Genomic DNA, 24,907 nt, shown 5'->3' on the forward strand with positions numbered 1-24,907 from the left:
TGAATTATTTTTAAGAACAAATTCAGATTTTTAGCACAAACTAGAGAATATATAAAAGAAAAAAATATGTTACGAGGACTACCTTCGTATTCGCGACGGTGGAAGTCGTAAATTATCCGTGAGAAACCGTTAAAACCTGTCGATTAACATATCGATTTGCATTCCGCCTCCGTTCGATATCTCTTAGTTTTTTTTGTGTTCTTTTTTTTCGGTACTTAAACAGCTTGCGAAACATGTTTCGAACGACTAAAAATTTCAATCTACCACCAAGAACACTCGCGGAATTATTGGGCAATAAAGCGGCGTTTGATACTGCTGCGCGGACGAAACTGAACCAAAACATACATATTTCCGCAGTGGGGCCACATACAGTGGGTAACAAAAGTATTCGAACACCCTTTAAAACAGAACAACCTCTTTAAAATTGGCCCAAGTGACTTGACTTGTTTTGTGAAGTTAAAAACATTAGTTTACTAAATGATGTGTAAAAAAAATTTGAAAAAATTGCAATTGGTCGGAATCGCGAAGAAAATAGTAAAAGTCGCTTTTTATAACTTTTTAATGTGAGGCTATAATGAAAATGATTAAATACATATCGAAGATTTATGTTACTTATATACATACTGGAACTTTCATTGAAATCGGTTGATACAGGAACGAGCGACAGGCATCGAAAAATGTAAGCATTGTTAGATTTACAATAGATCAACATTTATTAAATTTTCATTTTTGTCTCAAATAAAAAAGTTGTAAAAAGCAACCTTTACTATTCTAAATTTTTTATTTACACATTATTTAGTAACCTAATGTTCCTAACTTCACAAAAAAAACTCACGTCACTTGGACCAATTTTAAAAAAGTTGTTTTGTTTTAAAGAGTGTGCGAATACTTTTGTTACCCACTGTACACGACCGCTTAAAAGTGTATCTAGAATTGGTTTTTAGTAGATTTCCTTCTTCCAGAATTCTTTCTATTAAGTATACTACTAGTTACCTTTTTCTTTTCTTTCTTCTTTATATTATAATTAAAACTAATATGCGTTTACTCTAGAAATTATCGATCAATGAGTCGAAATCCGCACGTTATTTTTAATATAAAATAAATGTAAGTAATTGTAAGTATACAATTAAAAACATTTAATAAAGAAAAATACCAAAAAAATTAGACTACTGGTAGTTTCTTTCTTTCTGATGATATTCCACACGCTGCTCTTTGATATACTTACTTAGTTTATTTGCAATATCATCGATCGAATAGCCTTCACCACACACACACACACATACTGCAGAACGTTTTTCAATTGATATCATTGCGACTTTCGACATTTTCAGCACCGTTAGAGCGAATGTTGTTTTTCCGAGGGACGAACAAGAAATGACTAAGGAAAAGGTGAATTTCATATTTATAAGCCTTGTGGTAGGGACACTATCCTAAAGAAACAATAAAACCCAAACTGTTCATAGTAGTTTTCATACGGTGTGTTAGGGGGAAAATTAATATTCTCGTTTTATTATGCATTTATGGTAAGCAGTTGGCTAAAACTGATGGGCCCTGTTCCCTATATGTATAATATATACCTACGTATACCATCAAGTAACCCTCATCCGTCCCTCATTTTCCCAACTTAATTTGTCCCTCGGTGTCAATTTGACCCAGTGGTCAAAATTAATACAATGAAGCGAAAAATAGTTATATTTGCAAATTCTTTAAAGTAAAAAATCACGAAGCCTCAGCTAAATTTACCTACACATGACAGAATAACGTCATTTCTTAGAAGAGAACTGTGTCAAATTGACACAAGGGACGGATGAGGGTTAACACTAGAACTACCAGCGTTAAGTGCACACTAAATTATACTGTATAACATATCAATGTCTATAATATATAATACGGTATTGCATAATATAGTGTAATGCTAAATATATAATAAATAGACTGCAGATTTTTATGCAAAATAACATTTTTCGAAGTGATTTATAAAGATAGATGTGAAGATTGGATTTCCTTTCATTTTTTAAAGATTTTATTATGACAAGAGTAAGACAGAACATGTATTAGATCTGATGTTAACTTTACCATTTACCATATTTCACATAGTCGTATATGCTATAAATGCATATAATCCGTAGTCTAATAATACATTACAGGTTGACCTGATTACCTACGAAAGCGTCTTTATTTCAGTAATTGTGAAATAAAAAATCTGAGTTCCGCCATTTTGACGAATTTGGTAGTTCTAGTGGTAAGGGACAATAAAATATTTATCTGAGTCTAAACATTGTCATAAACTCCGAAAATTATACCGTTCGAATAATTCTGAGCGGTACTGTATATTTTGCATAAACTTGGCTCAGGTGATAAGTCAGGTATTGTGATTACTTTGTGCGTGCCGCGGTTCGATAAGTCCCGGTGACCGGAAAAATTATGAATTTTATACATTCGTGTCGTTTGCTCTGGCTGCAATAATATTTTTACAAATATGATTTCCATTATTCTTTTTTAAATTCTGCTTCGATCTATGATATTCGACCGCAAAACATTTAAATGTGGAATAAACAAATATTTAAACACCACGATGAGAGTTATGAAAAAAATGATTTCATTGGATTCGAATAACTGAAAAGGAAGGATAAAATTTCATATTGCGATTCAGTTTTATAATGTGACATAAGAATTTCGAAAAATGTTAAATTCCAAATGAATTTAAATATTTTAGTATTTTTATCGAAGTATTTCGTAAGTAGCGTTTCTTTGAATTTGTTCCGTTACTCAGCTTTTTTACACATAATAATTTAAATATTTTATCTACGAATAATGAATATGAAAGTGAAATATGTAAAACTGTGTGTACACTTTACATATAATGTAAAAAGAAGTTTGTTTATTTGTATATACGTTTGTTCACTCAAATATAAAATTAACATGTCTAACAGGTTTATTATTCAATAGCATCATATTTACAATCCTTTTATACAATTATTTACAGTGCAATACATGCGCGATATACAAAATTAAATAACATTTATATTTCCTGTTATACTTTATTATATTAATTTTTCACAAACTTTCACGGTCCCCGTTAATATTCGTCTGGACGGAATTTAATTCCTTAATATACAATATTAAAATGTTTCTGAAAAAAAGAATGTAGTAAAGATTTGTACGTCAACATAAATATCAATTACCCCTGTTAATCTCAATCTGTTGTCACGAATAATTGCATAAAACACATTGCCAATATTGAAATGCCGATGTTAAAAAAAAAAACAGTTCTAAATATATAAAAAAAAACGGTCCGTCTAATGGAACCCTAGAGAAGTTAACAATTCATTAAAAAGTTCATAATTCTCTCCAACTTCACAGTCGAAACGAAAACATTCCAACATGATATGCACACACGAATAATTAATGCATAACCACTTCCACGAATTCTACACCGAGGCATGCAAAACGCTTCCTTGATCTCTCTCCATCGATCTTCACGATGTTTCCGCGGGTCGAATTTTTTACCAGCAAACCAATCGAATCTTTTTTTTAAAAAAAAAAAACCCAAAATAGCAAAAGCAAAATAAAAAAAAATTTAAACAAATCGAACACAAAATCAACGATCAGCAACTGACAAAACTGATTAACCATCCTCGAAGCTCGACTCCTAATCAGATGTAAAAATAGACGGATCCAAAGGTGACGTAACGTCGCAATTTCTTCCGTTTCTGGCCCCCGAAGCGTTTCCAGGTCTGGAAGTCCCGGCAGATCATTCGCACGATACTAGAACCGACCCACGAGGCAAGATTCCATGAACGAGAAGGATTGAATTTAATTAGCCTCATCCTCTTCCTTCTCCGTTCCGTAACGTTTCGCCGTCATCAACGCCATCAGAAGTTCCTCGAGCAGCTCCTGATTCCTTTCGCAGATCTTCTTCAGCTCCGTCAATTCCCCTTTAATCGTGGAATCATCGACGAACACCTCATCTTCTGGTGGCATCCTCCGGATGGTCAAATAGGGCTCGTTTTTCAGATACGTGTACGTGGTACTGGTGCTCTTTCTGCTGCACAATGTACCAGACATATTTTTCCGATCCTTGGCCACCTTATGCGCGGCGGTCAACAGATCACGCGGTAATCTGGTCTCCCTTGGATTCAACGGTCTGACCGTCAGCACTGCTCTCAACGGCGAGGGCAAAAGCAACGCAGTCCATCGTAAAAACTTCATAACCCGTTTCGGCATCAGACCCAAAAACAACGCGGTCTCGACGTCACAGATCAGCTTCGTTTGACGGACAAGCTTCGCCAGGCCAGCGGTTTTTTGCAGCCCCTTGATGTCGTGCACGGCTATTCCGACTAGAAGATTCATCAGAACTATGGTAACGAACAGTAGGAACAGCACGAAGGACAATTGCGCGGAGACTTGAAGTAGAATCCAAGAGGTTCCACCAACGTCTGTGGATTTGCCATCCTCCTCTCGGGGGAAGAACAGATCCTCGAAATTCAGCTCGCCGGTCATCATCACTAGAACCTTGATCAGACCTATATGGGGGCTGCTGAAGGATTTCGAACGGGGGAATATCACGCAGAAGCTAGCTGTGAAGCCTACAAGGAGGCAAGCGTAGGCCAACAGAAGCTTAAACACCTGCGCCTGGACGCTAGTAAACATCGCCACGTAAGCCCCGAATAACGGTAGCTGACCTATCATCAGCATCAGATTGCTCCAGCCGCATAGTACCGCAAATGCGCCCACGTGATTCTGCCACGGATACGTTCTACCCGTGTAGATAAACGACGTGGCGAACACGCTCAAGATCACGCACCACTCGACCATGTTCTCTGCTTGGGTGAAAAACTGACGTACAGACAGATAGGTCGGGATGCTTGTCAGCTTGCGAAACGCCTCCAATATCGTTAGCACCATTAACGCGTACCACTCGACCTCCAGCAAGGCCGGATGCCTGTACAGAAAACCGTTTATACCGGTGGTGTTCGCGCACAACGGCGGCTGCGTGGTGTCCAATTGCCCATGGGACTCGTTGTAACAATTGTGCGCCAGAGCGGTCATCACCCAACCGGTCAGTATCAGAACGTAGAACAGATAGAAGATCAGCCGACCGACGTAGTACTTGCGGATCTTCTGCCATTTCAGATGGAGGAACGCCTGGCAGAGAGGATGTTCTAAGATCTCTTTGTAGCCTTCTTTCACGAAGGTGCCCAGGTATCTGATCTCACCCTGTTGCTGGTTCATCAATAGGGAATGAAAGTCCAGCCTGAGCTCCACCTCGCCTGTCGCGGACCCATGCTGATGGAGGGTTATCGAGGCGTCTAATCGTTGTTTGAAAACGTTCAACGAAGTCGGTGTCTTTCGTAGAATGATGGACAACGCACTGGTACCGCCTTTTGTTCTAGAACTGAGATCAGCCCCGTGCTGGATCAACACGTCTACGCATTGGGACAATTCGTTCAGTGCGGCTATGTGAAGCGGTGTGTAGCCGTATTTGTCGGTTTTGTTCACGTTCGCCTTCCATGTTATGAGAAATTCAGTGACTTCGTATGCCAACACGGATCTTCCTAGAGCAAGATGCAAGGACGTCCGTCCATCGTTGTCTTCGACATTCGGATCGCAGCCGCCTTTCTTCAGCAATACTTCTACGCACTCCAATGAATGGGACCTGGAGGCTATGTGCAACGCTGTCTGACCCCTGTGGTTTTTCAGACGAACGTTCGCGCCCCTCTCGACCAGCAGATCAACGTTCTCCGCGCAACTGGCCTCAGCAGCCAGATGTAGCGCGGTATCCCCCTTTTTGGTCATGGTGTCCAGCTGGCAACCAGCGTCCAGAAGCACCAGCAGACAACCCGAATCATCCCTATCCGCTACATGGTGTATAGCACCGTACCCATTACAATCTAAATGATCCAGGGTTGGATTACCGGGCGCTAATAATTTCAGCACGTTCAGAGCGTTCGATCTGGCCGCTGCGTGGAGTACAGTCTCCTCGGCCAGAGGCGATTCCTGGCTGATGCCCAACTGAAGGAAATACTGTGCTACCTTGAAAGCGTTCCCGAAAGCGGCATAATGGAACGGCGTGTGTGTTCCTTTCGTGTTCATGTCGGCTCCGTTGGTCAATAGATACTGGACGGCTTCCAGGGAATTGCTGAACGCGCAGAGGTGCAACGGTGTGAGACATTGCTCTTGCTCGGAATGATTCAAGTCTGCGCCACATTTGTGGAGACTGGTGATGAGATCCAGTCGACCGATCAGACTGGCCTGTAACAGCAGTGTGTTCAGCTCCTGCTTCTTGTAGGTCTTGGATACGCGTTGGGGATTGGTCAGGTCCAGTTTGTCCATTTCTAGGTCGTCGAGGAGCTGCAGCCGACCACCGACGCACCTCATGTGTTCCGTTAACAGATTCCTGATTATGTCTTTGTTCACCTGCAACGTGCAATTCAGCTCCTCTGTGTAGGAGCTCTCGCTGGCGCACATCGAATAACAATGCGGCTCCTCGATAGGCGGCGGAGTACCGTACTCGAGACTTCTCTCGTCCGACGACCAACTGCGTTCCGGTTCCGTGCGTGGCGTGCTCTTCGACGCCAGCCAACGCGTCAGCAGCAACGACGTCATGGTGGTGCGTTTCGGGGTGCCCGGCACGGACACGGTCGCATCCTCTATGTCGATGATCCGTTCCATTTGCACCGTCCTTTTCGACGACGGTGACGTCGCCGTGTTATTCGCCATCCTTCGCGGTTCACGGCCGTTACATCATTGATCTACGAAGATATCGTTATGAGTATATGTATAATAATTGCTCGCAAACGTTCTTCGCGAGATGAACGATTTCTGCGGTGCCTCGAAGCGGAAAGATGGAGACGCAGAATCTGATTGGGTTTGTTCGTTAGTTTCTTCCGTACTTCTTTGTTTGTTTGTTTTTAAATTCCGATGGTTCAAGCGTAAAACGTGCGGGACACTTTTGCAGGGTGAATTCTACTTGTGAAATTAAGATGAGAAGCAAGAATGACGAGATTGCGTTGGAGGGGATTTGTTTTCGAGAGAGTAATTGTAGGGAATACACGTGAAATACGTCTGACGCGATGGGTTATCAGTAGACTGCGGATGTTTATGGGAATTTGCAATTTGAATTATTATCCTGTAAACCTAATAATTTGTTAGAAATTCATTTACTGGATGTCTTGTTAATAATAATGTCTTGTTAATAATAATTGTGTAATATGAGAATATCGTTAAATTTCATTAGTCTTACTGTCACTGTATTTTGTATGTTAACATTTGTTATAAATGCATAAACATCCGCAAACTAGTTATTAGAGTAAATCCTCGATAAGTGTTCGAAGGCTTCTCGGGACTGAACATTAAGTATTTCATAAACTAATGGCATTGGTTTCAGAATTCCAAGCTCTATCACTGTTCTAAACTTTACGAACACTTATCGAGGAATTACTGTACTACTCGAAGAGCCGATTCCCATCTAAGGGGCTCGATCAATGATCTAAATCTAGTGAAATTTCATAGACGAAATAAAATGAAATGAATGTAACCAACTCGTGGAACAGTTGAAGAACGCGCCTCTCAAGTAGAATAACACCCATCATGTCAGACGTAGGTATCACAAATGTTTCGCCTATATTTTTAATAATTATAACTCGAAAACGGAGCCCCGAACGCAATTTTGTCGTTCTTGATTTTCGTCCTAGTTTGCTATGTACAGTCCAACCTGCACAAGTGTCCCGTATTTTTATTAACACAAGTGCAGACAGAATAAGTAATTTTTTATGGTATCTCTGAAACTATTGACAATATTAAAAAATATTTCAGACAAAAATTAAATGGTATCAGAGGGCACACTTTCTGATGTAACTTTTTCCTATGTGAACACGTAGAGGTCATATGAAGGTCAATTTTGTTTTTTTAAGTGGAATCGTATGTTTGTTAATGCACTACTTGATGCTACTCGTTATTGCCTACATAAACTATTCAGTCACTTGTGGCGAATTAGTGCATTACAAAATATAAGATTCCATTTAAAAAAAAAAGTTGACCTCCATATGTCCTCTACACGCCCACACAGCAAAAATCTACTCAATTGGAAAGTCGATACTATTTCATTTTTATTTCAAATATTTTTTAATATTGTCCTAAGTTTCGGAGATAATCGAGTGGGTCGACTTAAATGGGACACCTTGTATATGAGGTTCGAGACGGTTAAAGAAATAATTACTATGATAAATCTCGATTTACAATTCTGTAGTAGCTACGTATGAGTCATTCCTTGATTTCATTCGTGAGAGTTCTGCGGATACAGTAAACTTTTCGTGTGTGATTTGAATATTTATTTACGATGAGTGTCAAAGGATTATGTTTAACACGTTAAGCACCCAGCCGATTTTGTTGACTTTCACGATTCACGTCGCGTAATATACTACTGAATTAGCGATAATACAAGCGAACACAGAAAATCGTGACATTAATTACACTAAAAAAAAGTAGAAGAGTGTCTGAGGTCAGAATTTTTGTAAGAAATATGAATGAAAGACAATACGAAACGATTTGGAAAGAAAAGTGCTTAAAAAAAATTGGAGTAGGAACAACAATCTGATCCAAAGTAACAACATTCTGTGATGATTTCAATGGAAAATCTGATCCCTGCTTAACATATTTCAACAATTCCATTAAAAAGACTATTGTATATCATTGTACTGTTCTTCGATAATATTCATTAATATTACTAAAAAATTTGCAAATATTTTTATTATAATTTTCTACTTATATTTCATGACATCAGAAAAAAATTTGTATTTCTCTAATAAACAGAATTGGAAGAATATGAGGCTTCACGGAGAAGTCTCTTACATTGTATTTACAAGCCATCTTTTCCTTTTTTTAAAGTAATTAATAATTTCATGATCGTAATATAATAACAATTCCACAAAATTCATGACGATAACAAAAATATATCATAATAGTTGCAACAATCGTGTTTTTACATACATTGAACCTTGGAAGATAATACGTTTACGCACATAATAAATCACTTCCAAATATTATTAAACGATAAGAGTATTAATAATAATTATCATTACGAAGTAGTATAATAATAATTATCATTCAGCTCTATTAATCTTTTAGTATAAATGAAATTAAAGGAAAAACATTTTTAGACAACACGAAATATACGAAAATACGATGTAAGCAATGATGTGATAATAATTAATTCCAATTAATTCATAATTAGTTCGTACAATAAAAATTACTCAACGACGATTTTGGTTAATCGTAATAAGCACAAGACGATGTGATCTGTGATGACGTCTGCGGCTGGTCACAGACGCATCGCGTGAAGCGCGAATGTCAATTGGAAAATCGGGCACATACATTGATCACCGTGAAGTGACGCGACGTTACCTTTAAATTGATATTATTTATATACAGTTCGAGTCCTTCAAGTCCAAAGACGAGAACATTCTCGACATTCCGGTGATCCATTTCGAAAACCACGAGAAAAGGTGCGTGAAATGATGTTCCTCCATATTTCAGATTATTAAAATATCCGCGGGAACAATAGAATTCTTCGACTTTTTTTTATCACTATACAAGGCTCGAATAATATATTTCAATGATCTACGGTGTAACAAGGGCGCTATTTTTAAAGTAAATTCTTAAATAATTTCCTTAAAAACGTATGAAATTCTATAAGTTTCTTAAAATATCGGAAAATTATCGTAACGAAGTGATACAAACTTTCTCTGAATTGCAAATCGAAGCTCGAAATTCTATTCAAAGTAACTTGTTTACTCGACAAAAAAAAATTAAAGAACCTGACCACGATTGGAATAATCACTCATTGTTAAATATCAAGTCAAAAGTTTTCCTCTAATCTGTTCATTATATGTACTATTTTCAATTTTACGCTGTTATTAAATACTAGAAACCAGTACAGCCTTTTACGAAACATTATTGAACGTCAGAAGAAACTGAAACGGCTGCACACAGTATTCTTTCATCACTGTAACAACAACTCATTGTTTTATCATCAAAGTCTTCGTACAAAACACAAATCATCCACAGACACTGATACAACATACTCACATTTATTTATTTCACTCTAATAAAAACAAACTGAAAGGCTATCGATTTCAATACCTCTATTTCATACAATCACAAACATGATTGTTGCACTACGAAAGTTTTCAAGACGACCTATAACGTTAACGTTACCGATCTATCCCGTTATTATCACATATTCGTTACAGAATTCATGGAATGACTTTTTGACGTTGACAATTATTAGATCGAGTAAGAGTCACGGAAGAAAGTAACAAATGTTTCTCCTTTTTTTTTCTCTTTCTTTTCTTTAATATTCGGAAGAACGGTTCGATGGTCGATGCAACGAATGAAGATTTTTTTTTATGTTTTGGACGAGCTCGTTACCGGATCAGCGAACGTCGAGGCCGAGTGAACTGATCGCGGTGTTTTTCACGTGCGCAGAACTTTTGTCAAATCTTATTCGGCTCAATGTGCCGGCCTCATAACAACATCGTAGGCCTGTCGTACTATCGGACGGCTCGATTAACACTGAGCCCGGATCGAGCTTCTTGCACGTAACGTCCGATCCGAGATCGCGGAGACTGCGATAAATCGCGTACAACAGAAATGCCAACGATCCACATGCTTTTGTATCCTTGTCATCGATCTCCCGTGGTTTTCTTCGTAGTTTGAGAGCATACTTTATAAATTGCATTAAAAGTGTTTCGTTACAATAACGAATATCGTTGCCGATTATCGTGGATCACGATAAATCCATCGAATCGGAAATATAGTCATTTTGTCGTGATTTCTTCTTGATAATAGATGGTCTTACATTGTCAATTGGTGACACACTTTCGTATTAGAAATTCACAGATTTTAGTAAATCGTGAGATCGAAAAGATCACGATAAATCGATCACATACCGAAATTCCTGTGATTTCAATTTTCTTTCACTTATGTAAAATTTCCATTGTTCCGACTTTCAATACTTATGGATGATTTTGATAAATAATGTTGTATTTTCCGAATGCCATTACGGAATCATAATGATCACTAGATGAATCGATAGTAATCGGAAATAACAAATGATCTATTATTTCATTAATTTGCTTCACGTCACTGTATCTTGTTATTTTAATTTTATTTCAATAATTCAGTGCCTTCTGAATGTGTTTATGTCCTTGAAGAATGTTTTTAACGAAGATGATAATAAGTGGGTCTCTACTTCTTTCGACCGGTACAAAATTCCATCTCTCCGTTGCAAGATGACGGACAGGCCATTTATGAAGTTCATGCACGAATAACACTACTTAAAAATCTACACAACCACAATTAAACAACAAAATGTTTGACTATTTTATAGAAAGAATATTCTATACAGTAACATATAATCGTCTTCTCGATACAATTGAAAAAAAGAGAAGCATTGTTAAAAGAATGTAAAACTTTAATTATTACGATTTTCCTAATTTTTGTTTTTGTATATAGAAACAGATTTATTAACGGTAGATCAGACAAAACGCAAAAGACAATGACGATAGCTCTAGAAATGAATGAAGCGAATTATCTCGAACTTGATTACATTCGCGACCATCGTGTTATACAGCAGAGCTAAATCGTTGTTATAATCCTATAAATAGATTCCAGTTTATATTTGTAGACTCACTGGAGTTAATATATAGTATAATAATTCAATCATGCGCGTTTTTCACATATTCGTGGTATTTGTAAAATAAATATATTCTGTGTATACAATTTTAATATAAGAAACATTGTCTTACATAAATGAATATTTCGTTAGAATAATTCAAAACCGTTAAATGCATTACATTGAAAAAAATTGTTATGATTATTTCAAATGAATTTTTTGTATTTTCCTGTTCATAATATACGCACAATATCAAATTTGTGTGACCATGCTAGTGTAAGCAATAATTAAATGTCTGCACAGTGGAAAGATTTTACGAACCATTGATCACTTCGCCACGTGGTATAGAGTGTCCAATGAAATGGGAAGAGTAAATAAAAAAATCCTCAACCCATAAATGCAAATTATGAGACCCGATTTCTCCAACCCAAATCGAACTGTGAGCTGAAGAATAAATTTTCTGCTTAAATACTTAGAAGCATACCAACAGCTAAATATGAACCATAATAAGAAATAGCATGCTTTATCAGTTTTGTCATTGAATAACTATTTATCCTTGAATGAACTGTCGTAACGAGTTCCGTTTTGATCGCATCGCGAAAAGATCTGTATGCTATGATCGCTGAATAAAATCGAAAGTTTCAAAGTCAAGTATTATATAATACTGTACCTGTGTTATATTATTTTACAATTCGAAATTGTATATATATGATATAAAATTAAGAAAACGTATTACATAATATTACCATGTTTCTTAAATTAATGCAACTTAAATGAAGAAAATAACACACACATAATGCATAGTACTTGTTCATTTCCATAGAAAAATATATTGAGTACTTACCTATATCCATTAAACCATATCTTATTATCAAACATAATATTCGTAACAAATCTTATACAAACTAAATGGAAATGTATTAATACTGAAAAAAACAACAAGAAAAGTTCATCTTTTAGATGATGCTTCAATAAAAATAATCACTGTGAGAATGCAAAATTATGTACTTGGATTATTTTAAACTCAAGCATATCCATTGTTCCAACGATTCATAAAGACTTACCTGTTCCCGTTGCTGCAGAAACTGAAAATATGATAGATCCTGTCCATTGATAGTAATTTTTCCAGATCCTTTGCCTATTACCTTAACGTCCGCTACTGCAGATTTCCTTTTATTTCCTACAAAAATGAAACAAAGTTTAACAAAATGTACTAAAGAATTGAATGAAAACAAGCAGACGATATTTTCATTACATTTGTATACATTTTGCTAGTGACGAACAAATGTCTTAATTCATTCTTTAATTTACAAAATAAAAGTTATTGGTGTGGAGTGGGTAAAAAGCAGAGAGCAAAGCATGTGAAGTAAAAATGAAAGTATTATACATAGCGTCTTTGAGGAAGATGGTCTTAAGGGAACTGGTAAAAAGAGATAAAATGGAATAAGAAATATCTTCTAATGAAATAAATATTACTAAAGAAAACATGATAGGTATTAAGTTCATTTCATTCAGAAATACTCTATATAATGCCAAGTCTTTATTTTATATACTTACTTTTTACTAGAATAAAAGGCCTATCATTTTCATCATATTCGAACTGTAAAGAAAAATAACTGTATCACCTTCCTCAACCTGAACAACTTAAATAGTATAATATGAGCTTCGAATGATACATACAGGTGGAAGTTCCAATAATGTGGTAATATTTGTTAATTCCTTTCTGTAGGTCATAATGAAATCAGACACATGTTTTGACATGGAATGGTCAGCCAGTCTATCCAAGGATTTAATAAAGTAATTATACTAAAATAAATTAAAATCTATAACATATCTTCAAGAAAGTTTACTAAGAAGATAGAATAAATAAATAAGATTATGTTGTACTTACTTCATGTGATAAAAGTTGTTCCAATAACTTTTTTTCCAATTCCTCTTTGGAAATCCAATTTGATGTCAACATATTTCTAAAATCAACAGTAATATTAATTACTTTATCATTAGTACAATAAAGAAAACACAATAAAATAACTTTAACTCACATTTTGTTTGCAGAGGAAGGTAGTCCCTCTGCTGCATAAGCTAAATCTTCTTTATTATTTAAATTATTTATGTGCTCAGCAATGTTCTGTATACAAACATATTCTTTGTGTATATACAATATCCTCTCAAATTTGTTTAAAATATGTGAGAAGGCTGACTATGTATTATAAATTACTTACATGAAGTAGATTGTAATAATTTGGTTTGCACGTATAAAACAAGAAATGGTATGGTCTACCAGTTTCATCAAATTCTGCTTCTTTTCTCTCTTCATACAATTTCTTTGGATCAGTCATCATAGGCCTTGCTCGCCAATCATACATACCAGATGGCAATAAATACTTTATTGCTTTCTATGAAAGTTTACAGATTTCATTAATGATAGAAGATATATTACCATTAAATTTTAATAGTAAATCTGATATTTAACTAATTTCAATGTATTATGACATAAGATCTCAATTATGTACTAAAAAAGGGAATGTTCTTTATATAAAACAAATATAACATACTTCAACGTCCTTTTCTGTAAATGCATTAGGATCTTCACCCATCATATTAGCTAGATGTCGTTTTCCAATATTGTATTTTACTGATTCTTTTTCAATAAATTCCTCTGATAATTAAAAATAATTATTAGTTACTTCTTACAAATATTTACATCAATAATAACATGAAATTTTCTGTAAGACTCATATGAAACTTACGATATTGTTTAGATCTCTCTAAATACATTTGCATAGGTTTACTTAATTTGTTTTGTGATTTTTTATAACCCTCAACAACCAATATCTTCTTCATTTCATTAGATAGTGTGGTAGGTTCAGATATATCATTCTAAAATCAGTAGAATAGTATTAGTATTATGATGTATGACAAGCTTAGAAAAATAATTTAACAAATGATAATTAATAATTTATTTATTAGCGACGTAATAATTTAAACTTACCGAATGCCGTTTAATATTTAATGCACCTCCAACTGCACTAATATTATTTACATTCATTACATTTCGAATATATGCAAAACGTGTAAACATTGTCACAGCCATGTTCACCGGATTATTACGATCAGTTACGATCAGTTACGATGAACTGTTTAAATAAGTATTTATATTCTTTTTAAAAGTATATATGTAGACTTAATACATATGTTTTGGAGGGCTTTTGCCTCTTTTTTCTTTTTAATACTTTGTCAATTATTTGTTTATGATTGTTAAACTGATACACGTGCTCTACTGCACAGATACGACAGATACTGCATGTACTGCACCTGCAATTGCATGCGTATTAATGGATATATATTTACCAATTTTATATACATGTGTATTTATGTCAGCATATGTAGGCAAGAATATTTTTGCAAGAATTAATATCTGTATCCCTCTAGTGGTAAATCCTCCAACATCATAGCAGTTGCCCATGTGCGCATTGCATGCTTCCAATGACTTCCTATTGTAATGTGTATAAGTTGTTTTTGTATTTTGTTTGTGTTTCAGATTTAATGATTTAAATGTGACATATGGTGACATGTAATCAGTTAACAGGGCCTGGTAGTACCACTGTTTCCGAATTTTCAAATTACATATACATCTAAATCTATTTAGGTGATAAAAGTTCATTTTATGTTTTTAATAGTACTTTAAAGTACTTTATTTGAATTTATTACGTGTTAGTAGATGTATGTCTACTGTGTAAACAAAAACTACTATATAGTATACATTTGTACATTGAAATTAGGAAAAGTATTTACTATATATTGAAATTAATGTTTATCTCTGTCAGAAGTCATTAATATTTGTAAATAATGATAAAATCGCAAGAGTCTCGTGATTTCGATCTAGCAAGACAGTTATATCAGGAAGATAATCATTTCGGGCTTAGTGAAAATGCAATTATACCAAAACATGTAAGTTCTTTTTTTTATGAAATACACGTATAGTATTGCAACAATTTATATAACAACAGTTTTATAAAATTGATACATTACTAATATTGTTTCTATTTAATCTTTGGTAATGTTATAAACCTGTTTTCAATCTTAAAAATGTGTCTTTAGAGAGACAAAGAAAAATACAAGCCGAGAACATTGATTGATCAAACCTTGGAATTAATTGATCCAACACCTAACATTCATACACTGTTTGTGCAATTTAATGAACGTTTCTTTTGGAACATTTTACTGCCAGTAGAAATCAAATGGAGTAGTAGAATGACTAGGTCAGTAATGTTCGTGGAAATTATAATCTACATATATATATATATGATTCAATATTTTGTTAAATTTATTATTGTTTTGTACAATATAGTTGTGCGGGAATTTGTTCTTTTCATCCAAGAAATAGACAATGTATAATTTCACTCAGTGCACCCTTATTAAAATTGAGACCAAGAAAAGATCTTGTGGAGACTCTATTAGTAAGTTTTCATTATGTTATTTAAATTAGTATACACATTAGTACAAGGAAACAACTTTCTTCTTGATCTGCTAGTTGTATATAAAGTGTTTCTATGATTTGTATATTTTTTATTAAAGCACGAAATGATTCATGGTTATTTGTTTCTTACAAATAATAATCGTGACAGAGATGGACATGGGCCAGAATTTTGTAAGCATATGGACAGAATAAATAAAGCAGCTGGAACAAAAATAACTGTACGTATTCATAATAAATCAAATATCGGCATCTATTGAGAATACTACATTTTTCCTTGCAGATATATCATAGCTTTCATGATGAAGTTAAACTCTATAAACAACATTGGTGGAGATGCAATGGTCCTTGCCAAAAAAAGGCTCCATATTTTGGAACAGTGCGTAGAGCCATGAATCGTGCACCAGGACCAAATGATTTTTGGTGGAAGGAACACCAACAAACTTGTAATGGGCAGTTTATTAAAATTAAAGAGCCAGAAAATTTTAAAGCAAAAGGCTCTAAAAATAAAGAGAAAGTAAAGCCTGCTGCTAAAAGTAATGGGTCAACAAACAATATGTTTAACTGGCTTACTAAACCAACTTCCACTATTACTGTATCACCATCTCCATCTACTTCTAAAACTATCAAACCAATTGAAAAGTTTTCAAACTCTCAGAATGGATTGAAAAAACTTGGAAATAATACAAATAATGTTCATGGTTGGGGTACAGGTGGTCCAAATGGTTCGAATGGTTCAAATAGTTCACCAAAGACTACTTCAGTTTCTGGTACACCAACATTTTCCTGTTCTGGTATTCTTGGTGGTTTTAATACAGGAAGAAGTAATTTGTTGAGCAAGTTTGATAATAGTAATAAACGTCGCAAGTTAAACACGAATACTGAAGCACCAAAAAATACAATAAACACATTTGTTAAATCAAAGTCAACAGATTCAACTAATAGACAATCTAATGGCCAATTAGTCAAAGAAGTGAAGCTTATTGAATGTCCAGTATGCAGTAATTTTGTGTCAGATGGTGATGTAAATAAACATTTAGATTCTTGTTTAATGACAACGGGTAAAAAATCAATTCACAATGTTAGCAACACTAAAAAACAGAAGAATGAGAAAAATTGTTCATCTGCACAAAAAAGAAAGATTGATGTAGATACATTTTCAAAAAAGCAACCGGAGTTGGACAATTTAAAAGTATCAAATTGTCCTGTGTGTAATAAAATTTTTAACCTTAAGGATATAAATGATCATCTTGATAACTGCCTTTCACAAAGTGATACGGATTGTAAAACTGAAACTAAAAATGATAGCATAATTTCGTTGAGTAGTTCATCTAGTGACGATTTATCTTTACTTAACGAGGAATCAAAAGACCTCCAGGGCCAAACTCCTGTTTCAAAATTTCAAACAAATAATACAACTGAAGCGGATTCACACAAATGTTTAGTTTGTAATACGTTTATTCCCCTCGGAACTTCCTTAAACGATCACCTAGAAGACTGTATTGGAAGCGTATTTAACGATGATTCAACTTTGTCAATAGATTGTGATAACAAGGAAGTATCAGAAACAGCTTTAGAAACATCATGTAATCAGAGTGATACATACCCTTGTCCTGTTTGTATGGAATTAGTATTACAATCTTTCATGAATCGACATTTGGATGTATGCCTTAAAAGTACGTGATTATTTAATAATGTATGTTAAGTTATTTAGGGAAATGTCTCTTATTTAAATTTTGTGATCACATACTGCCATTTAGTATTATTTATTCTTCAAATAAACGTGTTTGATTTTGCTATTTAATGCAGTTTTGTTTAATTATTATGTACAACCCTGGTTCCAAGTATTTTTAATTATATTTAGTAAGGAAAATACATATTACAGTATTTATGATATCGATTTATAATATCAGTATGTCTGTAAACTGTAAACATTTCATTTTTTAATAATATTTACAAATGCTTTCAAATTACAATTTCACATTCATCATCAGAAGCAAATACTCATTTCTGAATACATCATAGTAGGAAAATGCTTTGAATGTATTGATAATATCGACTCAGGTATTAAAAATTATTTTCTTAAATAACTTTCATGCTTTAAATCGATCTTGATTTTAAATAAACAGTTTTACAATTTTTCATATAAATTATTAGTATTAGGAGTTTGTAGCGTACATATACCACAACTAAATTCTAGTAAATAAGTTGGGAAGAATAAAAGAATCTGTTCTTGACTCCAATGTATATATAAAGACAGATTAGGAACTATCATATCAATCGTATTTGTATCCAATCTTACCCTGAAACATAATAGTAATATATTAAAGTATTAAAGTACAGCTCACTCAAAACACGATAGTATTATTGTATATACATGTACAAACAAACGGACAATGATAACTCTAAATCTAGTCATTCAATTATCTTGAAAATATTATTTCTTAATTACTTTTTAGAACCCAGGGTGTGGAACATATAGCTTTGTGGTAATGGAATATATATCGTATTATTATACAAAGTTCCTCCAATCTCATTAGGTATAATTCGTACAGTATCTATTTCATCATAGACATTGATATTAACGCCATATAAATCATTGCGTGCCGATAGTGCATATTTTGGATTCTCATTGTAGCACTGTCCAAATAACAATACCTCATGTTTGTTGCGGAACGAATAATTCACGTTGTGAGTTGATCTTATAATCTCCGGTGTCACAATACATGTGCCTAAATTTGGAAGTGATTAAGTCAGGTAATGTACTGTAATCAAATAGAATCAATTCTGCAGATACAAACAATTTACTATTTTTCTAAGAAAATTTCAATTAATGCAGACGACCACTGACTTACTGAAAAATGCTTTCACAAACGACCAGTCCATGTATTTGTGAATTCTAGTTCTTGTTAAGAATGTGTCGATAAAATAATAATTATATTCGATAGCCACTTTATCGTTGTTAAGTGACAATTCACCAATTTCTGATTCATTCGGAAATGTCGCAGTCACAACAAATTCCTTAGACAACGAGCTCCAACTACTGTTTCCGCCGATTAAATCATAAAAGGCACGGAATTTCCAAGCTAATCTCATTAAGCTTTCTGGCAACTAGTTATAATTATATAGTTGGTATCAGAATAAGTCTTTTACTTCGTTAAATAGATATATAAATGTAAACTTACATTTTCATGTATTGCAGTGATTTGGTATTTTCTTAAAGTTGATAACTCCCTCGAAGCTTCGTAGCATGCATCAGAGAATGGTGTGAACTGCTTTCCCTTAGATTGCTCTCGACATTCCCCATATGGCCATTGTGTTTCTTTAGCTTTTTCTAGTTGATCATTACTGATTTCACCGAGTAAATTCAATGTTACCGTAGACCCGGCACATTTACCTTTTGCTGTATCGGCAAGTCCCCAAACAGCATTTAATACTATTCTAGCTGGTTCACTTGGTTTAATACTAAGGAAGTCCCACTCCCAAGGTATCTCTTTTTCTGCTTCTAAGCAAAACTGAAGGACAAAATATATGACAACTTATATTTTCTTATGACTTTATAATGCACAAAGTACCTTAAAAACTTTTTGTCCTGGTACTACTTTAGTCGCTTTAACTTTCATCATGTCAGAGATCCAACTCGTAGCCTCGTAAAGTCCAGCTAAATTCCACTGCTGAAGAATCTCTGATGTTTCAGCACTGCGACGTGTTAAGGAAAACGTATGATGACTTGGACCTTTGATATATTCAAACCTTACCTAACAAAACATATCCAATGTAAAATTTACAACTTGGATAATTAACGTATATAAACTGGTAATATACTAACTTGAGTTCGTTTTGTATCAATTGTACTAATATAAGCAGCTAAACCACAACTACCTTTTGGTGGAACGTATGTGTAGTAATCTAAGAAATGAAGTGCTGTTAAAGCAAACTGCAGAAATGGCCAAATACTATAACAATTTAGAATTAACATATAATTAATAATACATATAATGAAAATTTTGTAATAAAAAAAATGAAAATGTGGTAAAATTAACGTACGGATAATTAGCTTGATGTGACGAAAATACATCACGAATTAATTTCTCTCGTGATATTATAGCTTCACAGTCAAATAATTTCAAGCATACTTGGCCTCCCAATTCTGTTAACTCAACTTGAAGCAGCTGTACATCCTACCAAAAAATATAATGTCTTTAAGACTGAAGATTATTAATACAAAAAAAAAATTTTACTTACTTCTGGTTTATATGTCGGTGATTTGTTAACTATATACAATTGGGTGCAATTGGGACATAGTTTTTGTAATTTTGATTCAACATTTGCACCCCTTATATTCGTAGATGTTCTGGCATGAACTGTGAGACCCATTTTAAGATGATCTATAGAAATACCATTGTGTTTTCAATATAGAATATTACAAATTCTACTTGTACAAAATTATTAAACAAATATCATTCGAACCTTCAGGAGTATTATAGGAAATAAAGGGTCGATCTTCAAATCCAAGTGTAATATTGACTGGTACATACGCGTGAATGGAATGTGCCCTTTCTGCACTATGCCATACATTTATTAAAGGATTATAATTTTCAATTACTTCTGACCTATGAATGGACGTTCTGAAAGAAATTAATTTATTAGATAAAACAGTAGAAAAAACGATACAACTATAATCCATTATTAGTTACCGTAATAATGTAGTATTAATTATTTACCGTAGTATGACATGATTATTACGACCAATTGTAACATGTGTAAAATTTCCTCTCATTGAGAATAACGATGTAGTGGTCACTGCAATTCTAGCATTTGCTCCTAAATCTGTGACTTGCATCGATTCTAGTGTCACAGGTACGTTGATACGTTGTTGATTAACATGAAATTCTACGTTTTGATATATATGATACAGTTTACTCGGTAAAGATGAGAGATCTAATAATAAAACATAGTAGTACATTGAAAATATGCATATACATTTTATGGTATACTGAAATATACATTTTTAGAAGAAAAACTTTATAAACTTACACTTAAATCCTGATACAATATTTGTTTCGTTTAAATGAAGACATAGAACTGTTTTCTCTTGAATACGAGCAATTACTTCTAAGTGTACATGATTAGTTTCCTTCTGATCCACTTTGAATTGCTTTAATATATCCTTAACTTGAGACGGACCATCAAGATATGTTGATAATGACTGTAGAAGGCCTTCACCTTTTATGTACAACTGCATGTACATAATGATTAAAACATCGAAATTGAATACTATATAAAGCTATGATACTTTGAGATAATACTTGCAGATAAATGATTTATATTAATTGCACTTCCATAGGTGTTGAGGGTCACATATAAAACCTCAGGTATGTTTGTCAAAGGATTGGCAATGACAATACCATCTATCATTGCTCCAAACTTCCTATATGTATCTTGATAGTCAAATAAATAATTACCAGTAATTAAATACTGATTTTTCGGAGATCGATGAAGTACTCGTGTAAATTGTGCAGCTATAACACCTCTAGAATTGTAATCGCGAAGAAAATATAAGTACATTTAAAATTACAGCATCTAATAATTTTGCAGAAGAGAGAATCATGATATTGTTTATCTACGTACATATGAACGTAACAAGGATACGTGGTTCGTTCCATGGATTTTAAAGTAGTATAAAAATAATTATACAAATGCTGATTGGGTTCATTTTGCATATACCAATATAATGATATCAATCTGCTTGGCGTAGGACTAGAAACAATCAGTAACGTTAATGCAGCCACTCTTATTTCTAAATGCTCAGTTCTATTTATTAAAATTGGCCAATAGACTGGATATATCTGCGATAAAAAGTCAAAATATATAACAATTAGTTATATGGGAGTAAGAAAATTAGTTACATACAACATCAGGTCTCAGCGGAGCTGTTGGAAGTGATGCCCAGGCAGCAAGAACCCGAAAATGACGTGATTCTGCGTTATTACCACTTGCAATAGGTTCTAAAAATTCAACGACTCGTCCTAATTGTATGTTTGCTAATCCCTCGAGCCAAATCATTTTCTTCTCGTACTTCTGTGACTCTATGAATTATTTATTATTATAATAATGAGAAATGGAATATAAACGATATTCAAAATTCATGGTTTCATAAATTTCAGTACTACTGATCACATACCTGTAAATTTATCCAAGTATAGCCGTACATAATCATCTAACATTTCATACGGACAATACAATAAACATGTTTTGTAGATCAGTGTCCCATATGTAAGAATAGCAGTATTTTGGACTTCAGCAGAAATCTTTTCTGGTAGATTTAGAAGTGTCTGTAGATTTACTAATAATTGAACATCAGGCTTTCGGACATGAAACGGTAACTGAGTAAGAAGTTGGATCGCAGACATGTCTGATACTTTTTTATCTTGTATTAATTCTAGGATGAATAATGCAGCTTCTTTTGTACCAATTTGCGGAAGAGCTTCAAGAAACATATTCCTATAAAATATAAATGAATGTAACAATATATCTTATTCTGCGGAATTTAAAATCTACGAATATGAAGTTAACGAGTACCGTACTGTTTCTTCTTTGTAACTTGTTCCTGAAATTTTAGTATATGCAGCACGTAAATCAACAATATCTAGCATCTGAAGATAATAGAATAAAATCGAAATTGTTGTGTTGTGTAAATTATCAGTCTCTGTGTCCAAACCAGGGTTTTCAAGTCTCTGGCTTAATCTATCTAATAAAGTTCCTATCTACAATGTAGAATTATCATTGTGTAATGTGGAAATATATATTAATTATAGTAACTAATTATAATACGTATTTTAAATAGTGATTTAATTAAACTTACAGATTTTAGAACAGTAATTTTGTCAGGTGTACCTCTACCTTGGGTAAGATCAAAATCTGGAAGTTCATGTTGCAAAACTTTAGGGACTAAATTTTGCGTAGGTATTTTATTAACTATATCTTTCACAGAAATTAACTTAAAGATTTGCCTGTAAAACAGAAAATAAACATAAAAATGTAAGTCAATCGTAAAAGTAAGAAATAATTCGAGAAATTTTGTTGAAATAGAAAAAATTTTAATTCACCTTGTAAAATGAAATTGTGCTTCTCCAAAACTTTGAAAAGGTTGAACATATATTCCCCCAGTAGCATTGACAAATAAAATTTCGTTTAAGGATTCTTTTACCTTAACTTTGTACAATCGTTCACTAGATTTTAATATTGCATTCTAAGATTATAGGAAATCTACTTTAGTAAACCAGTTTATCAGACATTGTTTAGTTCCTGTATCTAAAATATGTACATACTTGATCGGCATTAGGACACTGCATTTTAGGAACATTAGACCATGTGTGATGAGGATGACCAAAACATGTTCGAGGATCTACAAATTTTCTTATCACCCATTGATCTTCTTCTTCAGGATTAGCAACATATTCCATGTTACATTCACCATAATGGTTTCTCTACAATACAAAGATAATTGTACCAACAATAAATAACAGATAAATCTTTCAGAAATATGTAGCTACTCACTTCAGTCGAATGAAAAGCTACTTCCTTCTCTAAATTAGGAAGATCTAATTGGAAAATTCCTGATATACTCCGTTTTATATTTACAGACCATGGGGATGTAGCTTCTGTGCTGAAATTTTCGGCAAGACCATTCCCATACGTAATTTGAAATGGTTTCAGAAGATCAGCTATATCATCGGTAGTATCTTGATCTTCTCTCTTCTCCTGCATCTTACCATTCCAAATAGTCATTTTTAATGACTCTAACTAATTAAAACCATTAACATATTATAAAATATTATTTTAAAGAAAATAGTTAGAATATAGCGTAATTATTGAAAGAAATGTTTAATACTTTCTTCTTGTAAATTATACCTGCATTGTAGCTACATTTTCTTCTGCTTGGATTACAAGTTTTCCATGAAAGCCCCAAGAAGATGCTGCCTCAGATGGCAATAAAACGCCAGAACTTGAAAGTGCATTATAAGAGTATGTATATTCTTTTCCTGGTTGAAATAAACCGTATGCAACATTGTTGTTACACAACAAAAGAAAGACACATACACTTGTCCCCAATTTATGTATCAGTACTTGTAACATATAATTGATATCTGAAAGCCAAGGTTTTTGTTAATTAATGTGTATATACAATATTCTTCAGTTATCCACATTAATCTTACTAATTTATTGTGTTTAATAAATAATATTGTTATAAACAATCTTGACAATGTACCGATTATATGTAATTTTTTAAATACAATTATAGTCTTCTGTTATAATTACTTAGAATATAATTATAAAAATTACATTAAGAGTTTTAAGTCATTTTTATAAGTAACTGGAAATATTTATTTTTCATGGTGTCGAATACTGTTAAATAATGCATTTCAATCAATGCAATAAGTTATTAACATATTAATAAAAAAAATGAATATCGATTAATTATATATTTGCAATTGTAAATAAAAATATATTCTGTACCTGTGAACCTCATGGTGTGCAGTGTTAGCTTAATAAAAGTGAACTGAGTTCATAGGAGTCAAGAGATGACCCTTACTGTCTCTATCTCTGTGACCCATGAACATGTCTTGTCCATCTGTGTGGGTAAAACTTATCTCCTCTCTAAATTATCTTCAATCGTATAAATTAGCCTATTACATTTTCTCTGCATATTTTTATGTAATGTATGAATCATAGCACAGATTCTGTTTCTC

At 33.6% G+C, this 24,907-nt stretch overlaps 3 protein-coding genes across 3 annotated transcripts; 1 reads left to right on the forward strand and 2 right to left on the reverse strand.

Annotated features, from left to right (window-relative positions):
- Positions 1-3,637: 3,637 nt before the first annotated feature.
- On the reverse strand, positions 3,638-10,635 carry LOC107185444 (transient receptor potential channel pyrexia). Its single transcript, XM_015573120.1, has 2 exons — positions 10,432-10,635; positions 3,638-6,755 (listed from the first exon to the last, which is right to left on the reverse strand). The coding sequence occupies exon 2, from the start codon at positions 6,721-6,723 to the stop codon at positions 3,817-3,819; it is 2,907 nt and encodes a 968-aa protein (XP_015428606.1). The 5' UTR covers positions 6,724-6,755; positions 10,432-10,635; the 3' UTR covers positions 3,638-3,816.
- Positions 10,636-15,412: 4,777 nt separating this feature from the next.
- On the forward strand, positions 15,413-17,838 carry LOC107185311 (sprT-like domain-containing protein Spartan). Its single transcript, XM_015572974.1, has 5 exons — positions 15,413-15,628; positions 15,779-15,939; positions 16,029-16,137; positions 16,256-16,375; positions 16,438-17,838. The coding sequence occupies exons 1-5, from the start codon at positions 15,527-15,529 to the stop codon at positions 17,836-17,838; spliced, it is 1,893 nt and encodes a 630-aa protein (XP_015428460.1). The 5' UTR covers positions 15,413-15,526.
- A 447-nt stretch (positions 17,839-18,285) lies between these two features.
- On the reverse strand, positions 18,286-24,687 carry LOC107185320 (vitellogenin-3-like). The gene is made up of 22 exons (XM_015572986.1): positions 24,675-24,687; positions 24,069-24,304; positions 23,715-23,960; positions 23,486-23,644; positions 23,264-23,406; positions 23,020-23,167; positions 22,737-22,921; positions 22,339-22,658; positions 22,068-22,243; positions 21,786-22,003; positions 21,468-21,687; positions 21,192-21,393; positions 20,879-21,095; positions 20,625-20,782; positions 20,400-20,542; positions 20,202-20,335; positions 19,984-20,110; positions 19,730-19,912; positions 19,340-19,669; positions 19,010-19,265; positions 18,607-18,886; positions 18,286-18,457 (listed from the first exon to the last, which is right to left on the reverse strand). The coding sequence occupies exons 1-22, from the start codon at positions 24,685-24,687 to the stop codon at positions 18,286-18,288; spliced, it is 4,266 nt and encodes a 1,421-aa protein (XP_015428472.1).
- Positions 24,688-24,907: the final 220 nt, after the last annotated feature.

Source organism: Dufourea novaeangliae, unplaced genomic scaffold (genome assembly GCF_001272555.1).
Source record: "Dufourea novaeangliae isolate 0120121106 unplaced genomic scaffold, ASM127255v1 scaffold18, whole genome shotgun sequence".
In the NCBI taxonomy this organism is placed as follows: domain Eukaryota; kingdom Metazoa; phylum Arthropoda; class Insecta; order Hymenoptera; family Halictidae; genus Dufourea; species Dufourea novaeangliae.